This window comes from Chanodichthys erythropterus, chromosome 18, assembly GCF_024489055.1.
Source record: "Chanodichthys erythropterus isolate Z2021 chromosome 18, ASM2448905v1, whole genome shotgun sequence".
NCBI lineage: Eukaryota > Metazoa > Chordata > Actinopteri > Cypriniformes > Xenocyprididae > Chanodichthys > Chanodichthys erythropterus.
The window spans coordinates 22125844-22137994 of record NC_090238.1 but is presented as its reverse complement, the minus strand read 5'-3'; the positions used below and the strand labels follow the sequence as shown (position 1 = coordinate 22137994).

The 12151-nt window shown below is 39.8% G+C and overlaps 1 protein-coding gene across 1 annotated transcript; it reads left to right on the top strand.

Moving 5' to 3' along the window:
• The first annotated feature begins 26 nt into the window (after positions 1 to 26).
• On the top strand, positions 27 to 3586 carry LOC137006274 (protein FAM167B-like). Its single transcript, XM_067366909.1, has 5 exons — positions 27 to 50; positions 136 to 277; positions 1520 to 1709; positions 3016 to 3040; positions 3323 to 3586. Exons 1-5 carry the CDS (start codon positions 27 to 29, stop codon positions 3584 to 3586), a joined length of 645 nt encoding a protein of 214 aa, XP_067223010.1.
• The last annotated feature ends 8565 nt before the right edge of the window (positions 3587 to 12151 follow it).

Genomic DNA, 12151 nt, shown 5'->3' with positions numbered 1-12151 from the left:
AGTCCCAGCCCTCTTCTCTTTTTGTGATGTTTCTGCTTATTGTTGTGGCTGTTTTTTTCAGAGTGTTAATAATTACAAAACACAGGCCTTTATAACTTGTTAAGCAATTTGTTACAGTTTTTGGTGATCTTACAGCTGAGGTCCTTGAGGGTGTCTCTGCACCATGCTGATGGTGATGGTGATGATGGTGGTGATGATGATGGTGATGATGATGGTGGTGATGATGATGATGATGGTGGTGGTGGTGGTGATGATGATGGTGATGATGATGATGGTGGTAGCAACAGGAAAAATGAAGATGGAGGGCATAAGCTACTGCCAATTAATTAAGAAAAACACGAATAAGACAAGAAAAATGTTTACAAAAATAAGTGACAAAAATGCTGAATGCAGTGTCATTTTCAGCATGCACAGTGACTAATGTTGACTGAACTGAACTAATACAAAGTCAGTGTAAGTTAAGTATTTTAAAAATGTAGTCTGGTTTAGACAACTAAAATAAAGATAATGTTGGATACGTTGGATAGAAAAAACTTTTTCTTTATTTTTTTGTCAGGATTGAACCTGTTTTCCTTTTTAAAAATCAATTAAATATTTGTTTTCAATAATATTCAAACATTTTGATGCCACAAACCATCAAACATGAAAATCATTTTATACTGTGAAAAATATAGGCTAATATCTAGAAAATATTTACTTTCTGTTAAGTTTTGTTTTGTAAGTTTTGTTGCTTTTTATCTTTCAATAGAATTAATGTGTGCTTAACAGTCTTCATTAATGTTTCTGTATTAATAATATTAAATATTAATTATATTCTCAATATTATTTTTCTAAATATTTGTATGTTTTTTTTAAACATAATTTTTCTTTGAACTTTTTGAGGATTCCCTAGCACCCCCTTGCGGCTCTCTGGGCGTCCCGGCTGAGGCCCTGTTTGAAAAAAAAACACTTACAGGCCTATCATTGGTTTTAGAATAGCCTAATAAATTATATCTGACTGATTCTGATGCTAGATTCGAATGGATTCTCCCTGCAATTCCTCAACATCAGCAGAAGATGGAGACATTCTGTTATAAAACAGTTGCAAAGACTCACATTTGATATAATTGCAGTCGCTCTGACTTGTTGATATGTAAAAAGTTTGATTCAGCTTTAGGCCACAAAATACATAAATATTTACCGTCATTTCTTAGTTGAATTTGAGAAACCATATTGTTTGATGAAAACTGTCCTGTCCTGGAACTTAACATTTTTTTCACTTTAGCCAACGAGATTTTTGAGGTGTGTGAGAAGCTGTTTACTATAGGTTTTAAGGGTGTCAGTGACCCCGTGCCACTTAAATAGTTTCACATGAACACGAAATATCACGTCTGGCCGCAACATACAAGTTCAGACTGTCTAAAGTTCTCAGATTAAACTCTGATCATGTCATTTGGCTGCAGAACATGGGCGGTCACTTTTCTGTATAAACATGAGCACAGCACACCGCTTGAGATTAATCACTCATGCACATGATCAGGCACACAGTGCACAAGACCGTCGTACTTAGAATGGAAGGAGCGACTGCAGGCTCGACCGTGGATTGATGCCACAGACAGTTCAAATGTCAGCAGCCCAGGATCTGTGGAGAAGGACACCCAGCTATCTGACGACTGGAAAGATAGGATGCCTTATAAGAATATATGCGGCATTGGCTCAGAAACTAACTGGTATTGTATTTATATTTCATAAGCTTTGTGTTTTTAACTTTTGTCGAAGTTTAGATAATAGTCATTGTCTAGAAAGTGTATAATAATGAATATAATAAACTATATATCTATCTATCTATCTATCTGTCTGTCAATCAGTCAAGTCAAGTTTTGTCAAGCCATGTCAAGTCACGTCTGTGTTCATGTTCCTGTTCATGTTTTGGATTATTGTTAATAAACTGCACTTGGGTTCTGCCTACGCTCGCCTCCAGTGGACTCCTTACGTTACACTGATGCAGAAAAGTTAGTTCATGCTTTCATGATGTCTAGACTAGATTACTGTAATGCATTACAAGCTGGTTGTCCTGCTTCCTCAAACAAGCTACATATACAAAATGCAACTGCTAGAGTTCTTACCAGGTCAAGAAAATATGATCATATAACACCAATTTTATCATCTGGTTACCTATTAAGTTCCGTATCGATTATAAAGTATTGCTACTGACAAGGCTCTTAATGGTTTAGCTCCTGTGTACTTAACCGATCTTCTATTGCCCTACAATCCTTCACACTCTTTAAGATCACAAAACTCTGGACTTCCGGTTGTACCTAGGATATCTAAGTCCACTAAAGGAGGGAGAGCGTTTTCACATTTGGCTCCTAAACTCTGGAATAGCCTTTCTGATAATGTTCAGGCCTCAGACTCACTCACCCAGTTTAAATCTAGATTAAAGACGCATCTCTTTAGCCAAGCATTCACTTAATGCATCAGATAAATTGCATATGACTATCTTTGCTTAATGTTATGAACAGCAGCTATGCTAATTATTCTCCATTTGCTTTAGAGTTACTGTGACTACATCAGCTTCAGTTTGGATCCAGCCTCTTAAGAAGACCTCAGATGACCAACACCTTTGAAGACGGTGCCAACTCCTGCAAGGACTTCAGATGACGCAATATCTGGATCAAATTTCTATATATCCTAATTATTGTTAATATGTAATTCATTATTTCCAGGAGCTCATTGCTTCTACCTTCAATTAAACTGCTAACAGTGATTGTAAATTAAATTGCCTAAATTATTACATTATTAGCTAACTGCATTCTCTAAATTGTAATGTTGACATGCATTCTCTGTAAAGCTGCTTTGAAACGATATGTATCGTGAAAAGCACTGTACAAATAAATGTGAATTGAATTGAATTGAACTTTTTTCCATTGAGATGAATTGGAAAAATTGTCCCAATCAACCTGAATTCACCCTATATATAAATAATACACTGTACATATAGTATAAAATTACATAATATTACAGCTAAGCAGTCAGTTTGATTTGGCTAAAGAGGCAGACTGCTGTGAAGTGAGATACATGTCAACTGATGTTGAAATCTTTGGCGTAGTACAACACAGGTGGCATGACTCTAGTCTCTCGGCGTATTACACTTAAATGCCACACAACTGCAGAAACTTGAGTGGGTGTTCGACAGAAAGGTGTGGACAATTCCCTGCATGTGTGACTGCTGTTCTGAATCTAATAACTACTGCAGGTTATCTAAGTATCTGGATTTAATTTATTAGTATCTAGTCTTTAAAATCATTCTCACTCTCTCTTTCTCTCTCTAATTTCTCCTCAGAGAGAGATGCAGATGCAGGATAACCATCTCGCACGGCAGTTGATTCGCTTACGGGGGGAGATCCACAGGCTGAAGGTGGAGCAGGTGTGTCACCGTCACAAAGAGATGCTGGATGACGCCACGTATGAGCTGGAGGAGTGTGAGGAGGAATCAGACCTGCTGTGTGACATCCCCATGAAAGCCGCCTTCACTCTTTCCACAACTCTCAGACATCTTGGTCTCACCAAAATGAACCTCAATACCAGACGATTCTCACTCTGTTGAGAGGCAGACGCCCCTCAAGAAAACTCAGGCAAGTTCAAGCAGAATTTCTATTGTATTACTGACACTGGACAATTTGTCACCTTGTCTATTAAAACCTAAAAATAACCCACACTCTAAGGCTTAGAGCTGCAACAAGTGAGAAGCTTTTCAGCCCACTGTCGGTGGTTGGTCTAACATATGTTTTTTCTTGATGTTTAAGAATGTTGTGCTTTGGAAACTTTCATATAAACAGTGAGGTTATATATATATCAAATATGGTCATATAATTAGAATATCATCAAAAAGTTGATTTATTTCACTAATTCCATTCAAAAAGTTAAACTTGTATATTATATTCATTCATTACACACCGACTGATATATTTCAAATGTTTATTTCTTTTAATTTTGATGATTATAACTGACAACTAAGGAAAATCCCAAATTCAGTATCTCAGAAAATTAGAATATTGTGAAAAGGTTCAATATTGAAGACACCTGGTGCCACACTCTAATCAGCTAATTAACTCAAAACACCAGCAAAGGCTTTTAAATGGTCTCTCAGTCTAGTTCTGTAGGCTACATAATCATGGGGAAGACTGCTGACTTGACAGTTGTCCAGAAGACGACCATTGACACCTCGCACAAGGAGGGCAAGACACAAAAGGTCATTGCAAAAGAGGCTGGCTGTTCACAGAGCTCTGTGTCCAAGCACAGTAATAGAGTCTGCCGTACCAGACTCACGAAATGGCAACGACAACAAGGTTTAATCATGTTACTGCTGTCATTCCCGAGACTTATTTCGCGGCTGATGCTTTAAAGTCCATTCACACTGCAGTTCACACTGCACGCCAGAGCCATGCCATGTCTCGTCTGACTCTCCAGAGCCCCGTCACGTCTCAGCAGATCTTCCAGAGCCTTGTCACGTCTCAGCAGATCTTCCAGAGCCTCGTCACATCTCAGCAGATCTTCCAGAGCCTTGTCACGTCTCAGCAGATCTTCCAGAGCCTCGTCACATCTCAGCAGATCTTCCAGAGCCTTGTCACGTCTCAGCAGACCTTTCAGAGCCCTGTCACGTTTCAGCAGATCTTCCAGAGCCCTGTCACGTCTCAGCTGACCTTCCAGAGCCTCGTCACATCTCAGCAGATCTTCCAGAGCCTCGTCACATCTCAGCAGACCTTTCAGAGCCCTGTCACGTTTCAGCAGATCTTCCAGAGCCCTGTCACGTCTCATCAAACCTTCCAGAGCCTCATCACATCTCAGCAGACCTTCCAGAGTCACATCACGTCTCAGCTGATCATCTAGAGTCACGTCACGTCTCAGCTGATCATCCAGAATTGTGTCACGTCACAGCTGATCAGCTGGAGTCTGGTCATGTCCTGTCTGTTACACCCAAATCTTTGAGGTTAGTTCTTCGGTATCCCAGTCTGGTATCCAGTGTGAGGGATACACCGCTGGTGTCAGCATGTGCCGCTGGTATCCCCAAATCAGCTCCCTCTAGCCCTCCTGCTCCTGAACTGATTCCCCTGTCCGTAGTGCTCCCCATAATGGGGTTGCTTTATGGTATATCTGGGCCACATACACCACCGTTGAATCTCCAGAGGTGGCAGCTTATGCTGCAGAACCTCTGATGGTAGCGGAGCCCGCTGCAATTTCCCTAGAGGTGGCGGCATATGCTGCAGAACCTCACAAGGCGGCGGCGCTCGCTTTAGCTCCTTGCATGCTGGTGGCGTCCAGCGATACACTCTCTGCCTATCGTGTCGTGGTCGAAGAGACCATTACTGAATCCTCCCTGTTTCCCGATGTTACTGCTGTAGAACCTCCAGAGGTGTCCTGATTACCCGCCTGTCTTGGATTTCTCTCTTGTCTTGTCATCTGGATTCTGTTCGCCCCTTTCTTAGTTTTTTATGATCTGTCTATGAATTTCCCACTTGCCTCAACCTTTGGATTACGTTCGCCATTGATTGACCTACGCCTCTTTGTCGGATTACTCTTCTGTCTTGCCCTCTACATACCTGTAAGCCATTGTCAGACCCTTGCCTGTTTAGACTGTTTTTGAATAAAGCTTTGCACATGGATCCGCACATTTCTCATCTCAGTCGCCCTGTAACACTTACGGACCCCAATCTTTTGAACGGTAATGTATATAATATGTTTTTTGATTAATCAAAGGTTTGATGTATAAATATTTAGTGCACTGTTAAGGGTGTAAAACATGCTTTTGCTTTAAATCAACCTGTTTACTGAAATTGAACACAATGACTGATTTTTTTAATCTAAAATCTAAAAAGTGCTTTAAAAGTTGCCTTAAATTAATAAAGATGCCTGGCTGGGGCAGCAGCATCCTGTACACCTCAGTGGCAGGCAAGGACGCAATAGAGCCTGTCCCTCCAGCAAAGACGAAGTCAGGGTTTACAGCTCGTACTTCATAATACCCAAGAAAGGCGAGGGGTTACGGCCAATCTTGGATTTGTGTGTCTTGAATCGGGCCCTTAATAAGCTCCCGTTCAAGATGCCAACACTAAAACGCATCCTCACGTGCGTTCGCACCCACAATTGGTTTGCAGTGATCGGCCTGAAGGACGCGTACTTCCATGTCTCGATCCTCCCTCGACACAGACCATTTCTACGCTTTGCGTTTGAGGGTCAGGCATGCCAGTAAAAGATCCTACCCTTCGGGCTGTCCCTGACTCCCCGTGTCTTTACCAAAGTCGTGGAAGGTGCCCTTGCCCCGCTCAGGGAAGTGGACATTCGCGTACTCAACTACTGGCTCATCTTGGCCCAGTCTCGAGATCAGTTGTGTGAACACAGGTACTTGGTGCTCAAGCACCTCAGCTGGTTGGGCTTCAGGTCAACTGGGAAAAGAGCAAACTCTCCCCCATGCAGAGTATCTCTTTTCTCGGTGTGGAGCTGGACTCTGTCAACATGACGCCGCGTCTCATCAACGAGCACACACAATCAATGCTGAACTGCCTGAATACGTTCTTGCAGAAAACAGCGGTTCTATTGAAGCAGTTTCAGAGGCTCCTGGAGCATATGGCATCCGCGGTCACACTGCTCGGATTGCTGCACATGAGACCGCTTCAGCAATGGCTACACAGCCATGTCCCGAGTTGGGCATGGTGCCATGCCATGCTCTGTGTGGTCATCACACCGTGTTGTCGCCGTACATTCAGCCCGTAGCCAAGAGGCTCTTCCAAGATGGCTCCTCCGGTTGAGGGCAGCCGGCAGCGAGTCCCCCGTCCCCTGCTCCTCCCCTTCATGGCGGACGGCAGTAGGCTCCGGCCCACGGCGGACGACGGCGACTCCTCCGCTCCCTCCTGGACGGCAGCCACCCCACCTCGTCCCAGGAGCACGGCATCCGGGTCTCCGTCCCACCTTTCACAAGGCTCCAGTACCACCACCTCGGGCAGCCTCTCGCGGTATTCACTCCCGTGCTGCCCGAACTCTGCAGCACCGCGATCCCCCTCAGCAGCGAGGGCTCTCCGACAGCATGTCCCTCCTTCCTCCCGGGTTTCGGAACCAATGTAATAACAGTTCGTAAATATGGGAAGAAGGAGGCGGGAACCGGCGAACATTCAACAAAACTTTAATATGAAATAAACAAAGAACAATACGAAAGTAATGCCGGCAGACCCTCGCGGACGTCTGCCGGCCAAACAAACATAAAACATAAAATAATATCCAGGCCTGGTCCTCTCTCGTCCTTCACGGTTGTCGCTCCTCCTTTTATGCTCCCGGAGCTCCTCCGTGAGAGACTCAAGGCCGGTTAACTAGCGCCACCGGCCTCGCGCCGTTCCCTCACGGCTCTCGCCCGCCCTGGTCACCACAGCCGCCATTGCAGCACATCACAATGTGGTCGGTAGCAGGTCACTAGGAATGTACGACCTGATCATCAGGTTCCTGAGAGGCACCAGGAGGTTATCTATCTTTTGAGGGAATCTAATTAGGTAATAGGCCTATATATTATTAATATTTTTTACCGTAACACCCCCCACATGCACCCCACCCACCCCTGAAACCACAACAACTATTTCTGCTGTGATCATTGGACTCACCACATGAAAAACCTTGTCAAAAGTCACATTGGGTAACATAAATCAAAATAAATACAAATGAAATAGCAGGCTTGGGCATTTAGTGTCTAAATTAAGATGAGTGTTCCTGCAATAGAAAGTTAAAAAGGTACCTCATTTCCTTTTAATGTTTGGGCTGTGACTTACTGCAAATGCATGCTCTATCTGCAGCCTGATGCCACAACAAAAGTGTGCGGTCTGCTCGGAGAGAGCAAGAAACAGAGAGAGAGAGACAGCGAACAGGTTTAAGAGACAGATAATGAAGAGAGACATGAGATGGGTTAGCATCATATCCAAGTAGCTGGTTGGAAAAAAAATTTAATTTTAGTTTACCTCAAAATTTCCATTTGCATGTTAGTTTACTATTGCGTACTTAATTGGGCTATTGCAAATTGCATATTAGGCCTATTCTCTAACAGAGCATTGACATTTGCTTCAAAGTGAATCAGAGGCCTGATTTTTTGTTGTTTTGTTGTTGTTTTTGCAAATGGGCACAAATGCAGCATAGAATAGCAATGTACATAACATTTTTAAGCATAATATATTCAAATGTAAAGTTTTGTGGCTCTATTCAGTACAAGTACAAGCCAAAAACCCATGAGTGCCGTTAAAGTTTCCACTCTTTGACATCATGGCGCCACAAAAACAGGTGACAAGTGGAGTCCTGACCCAGAATCCTTTTCCTTACCTTTTTTTTAACCTTTTCCTACTCTAAAAAGAAAAGGTTAAAACATTTCAAAACACTGCTTCAAAGCTTTACGGATCTTTTGTTTCGAATCAGTGGTTCGGATCCCGTAAACAAAGCCTCATTTACTGAAATCACGTGACTTTGGCGCTCCGAACCACTGATTTGAAACAAACATTTCGTAAAGCTTTGTTTTGAAATCGCCCATCACTATTGTTGGCATCACCACATATTGTTGAAAAGTCATTATTTCAGTGACCTTGCTGGCAATAGAGGCCTCACTGAGCCATCGGATTTAATCAAAAATATCTTAATTTGTGTTCCGAAGATGAACGAAGGTCTTACAAGTGTGGAACGAAATGAGGGTGAGTAATAAATGACATTATTTTCATTTCTGGGTGAACTAACCCTTAAAAGGTTAATTTTTGGACCTTTTTTGAAAATGTTTTATTTGGAACCTCAACTTAAAGGTGCATTAATGACCCATTAAGGTTCCTTTTTAAACCTGTTTCTTGATAGCAATAACATTATTATTATCAACATTATTATTAATATAGTATTTAATCCCATTTCACAATATAGACAGAACACAATGATTGTCCATAAAATGTTTAATACATAAATATAAAATATGAGCACAGACAAACAGAGATTTGCTTGAAAAAAGGAATATTGCCTTTCATCAAATAAATAAATAAATAAATGAATTAATCTATAAATTTCTCCCAACCTTTAACAAAATGTAGCTGAATATCTTCAATATTTAGAAAATAAGAATGTTTAAAACAGGACACCACTGGGCAAATAGAGACTTACTTAAAACAAAGGAATATTGTATTTCATGAAAATCCGACAACAATCAATTTCATTCAACAGGTATAAGAATATAACTGAATATTTAGAATATTTAGAAAATAAGATAATGTTTAAAACAGGACACTCCTATTAACATCACATATTTATATATATAGTTTTTTGTAGTGAGTATACTGTGATTTTTCCCTCCTAGCCTCATACTCACCTATCCCAGAGCGACACTCCATAAGCACCTCCACACTCACTAATATGAATATAGTATGCATCTGATCTAGGCTACATGTAATTGAAAGCATTCTGAAACAATGCTTATGTGTGTTATCAACATGTCAATTTATTATAAGCAACACAGGACTTTAACAGCCAATGACATTTATAGCTGGAGAGACTGGACTGATTTTCTACTGTTTAGTGTCAATCACCATCTAAATCAGAGAGTTGGGATCTACATTTAGCCTTAGATGTTATATGAATATGGTCCCTGGAACATAAGTTTTATCAGCTGCCAATTTTCAATGCACATTTAAGAGTGCAAGTTGCAACTATTAACAATGGAAAGATGAGGTTTATCAGTATATCGCAATATCCCCGTTTTGTTTTCTGTTTTGCACCATTTCCTGCCAGTTATGCATTTTGATTCACAAGCTTACAATTTGAGTCAATATCAGTTATTCTGGATATACTCTATATCAGGTAGGCAACAGTACATGGCAAATTTTCTCAAGAAAAAAAAAATCTTTCAACTAATGCTGTAAAATATCCATGGGAATCAGTTGGGTACTACATAAATATTGAAGGTTAAAATGAATCAATTTGTATACAAGCTTAAATTACACTTAAGGAAATGTTTGTAATAATACAGTTTTAATAGGCCTACTAAATGTAAAATTAATTTCTACTCCTATTAATTTTTTGAAATATAAACATTATGTCAATGTCACACAATATCACATTTACCACAGAAAAACATTCGGTTACCATAAACTCATTAGTCAACTAGAAAAATTAACACTAGAGAGCAGCATTCTGATTAATATAGCTATGCACGTTACATATATTCATTATAATTTTTAAATGTTCTTCAATATTTAATGCATGTTTGAATAAACCAGTGATGACAGCCACGATTTAAATGTTTATATTTAAAAAAAAATTAGTTGGAGTAGAAATATGATTATATAAATCTAAACTTTATTTATTATTAAAAAAAACATCATTGAGTGTAATTGAAGTGTTTGTAAATAAGTTAATTTTAACCTTCAATATTATTATAGTAGTACCATCTGACTCCCATGTGTAGTTTTTTCCACTGGAAAATTTGGCATATACTGTAACTGATCCAAAATAATCGATTTTGAATCGAATCGAAATCATAATCTAATCAAAAGCATGTGAATAGAAATCGAATCGAATCATGAAAATGATGTCAATACCCAGCCCTACAGAGAAATATTGCAATTTAGAAAACAATGTGTTATAAAATATGAATAAAACAATTTTTTTTACACAAAATTACCTTTTGTCATTTATGAAAATCACATATTCTCTCTCTCTCTCTCGCACGCATACACACACACACACACACACAATAGCGTTACAAAACGGAAAAATATCTTGAAATAGTTCCTACTTGTGGAAAAGGTGTTGTAACCGTTGTACACACAGAATAATTAGGCCGTTAAATTGACAATATTGTGGCCGCATTAACATGACGTGTGTGCTTGGCCCGTCGTCCTTTATTCATTATTGACACACACTCTAATGTTATTATGACATTAAATAGGTGTTATTTTCATAGCTTTTCAAAAAGTTCATAGTTTTTTGACAGGTTATGTTGTCTTACCTCAGATTTTTGTGTTGTTCCGCTCAGTCCCGCTGCTGCCGCTTGAAAGTTTGTAACGGTTTTTCCACGTGACCACTGACATCATTGCGCGAGAGTGACTTCAGTGCATTGTGTTGCGTACCAAGCACAAATAGAGAAAACATTTAAAGGGGCTCTATGTAGGAATGACACCCAGTGGTCGAAATAGGTACTGCAGTCCAAATTCAAAATATTGTTTGCTCTGCCCCCTCATTCAAAGATGCGGGTGGCCAGCTTGAGGACATGCAACAAGAGGGAGCAATGAAAGCTGAGGAGACTTGAGTTGATTTATCTGTGTTTTTAATATGCTGTCGTTCATAGAGATTTTTAGATGGCTGCAGAGGCTTTTTAGGTCAGGTAGAATCTGCGATTCTCTGACCCGTTTGTTTGCTGGTTTCCATGGCTGCAATACGCTGTGTTTTCTGCCAACTGGCAACCTGTGATGTCAAAATACTATTGGATAAACTGGCAGCACACGGTTTCACACAGACCAAAACAAAGACAGACATTCCGACACAGAACGCACATTTCAAAGTAGAATATCTGGCTGTAGCATTGTTTTTCTGAGAAACAAGCAGGTGAACAGTATTTTTCCTAAATATGTTTATGCTTTATTAAAGTAAAAATCTTACATAAAGCCCCTTTAAGGCAATTTGAAGGATTTGTTTATTTCATTCTTAAAAATTCTTGAATAACTTGGCTGTGCATCACACCTGACCCATGATTTTCATTCCAAAAATGCATAGTGGGGAATATTTAAAGGACGTACGGTTGTCTAATGTGAAGATATTGAATGCAATCTATTTTGTAGGGCAAGAATTTCACTTACCCTCTCCATTTAACATTGAACAGCTTCTTGTCAATTTATGAATGTAAAACTGAACTTTCATTCTTGTTATCTTTAATTTAAGTAAATGATTTAAAAATCATTTGCTCTAAAAAATGACAAAAACGTGGTGCCTTTCAAGGTTATCATGCAATTTATAGAAATGTGCGGGGAGGTCAGGGGGGTACAGATGAAATACTATCAACTGTAGCATACTCACAGTAGAATCCAATCATCTTAGAAAAGGTTAATGAACGAATCTTAACTACACACAGTTTCTAATATGAACCATGTTACCACAACAAAGGTTCTAAAAAGAACTT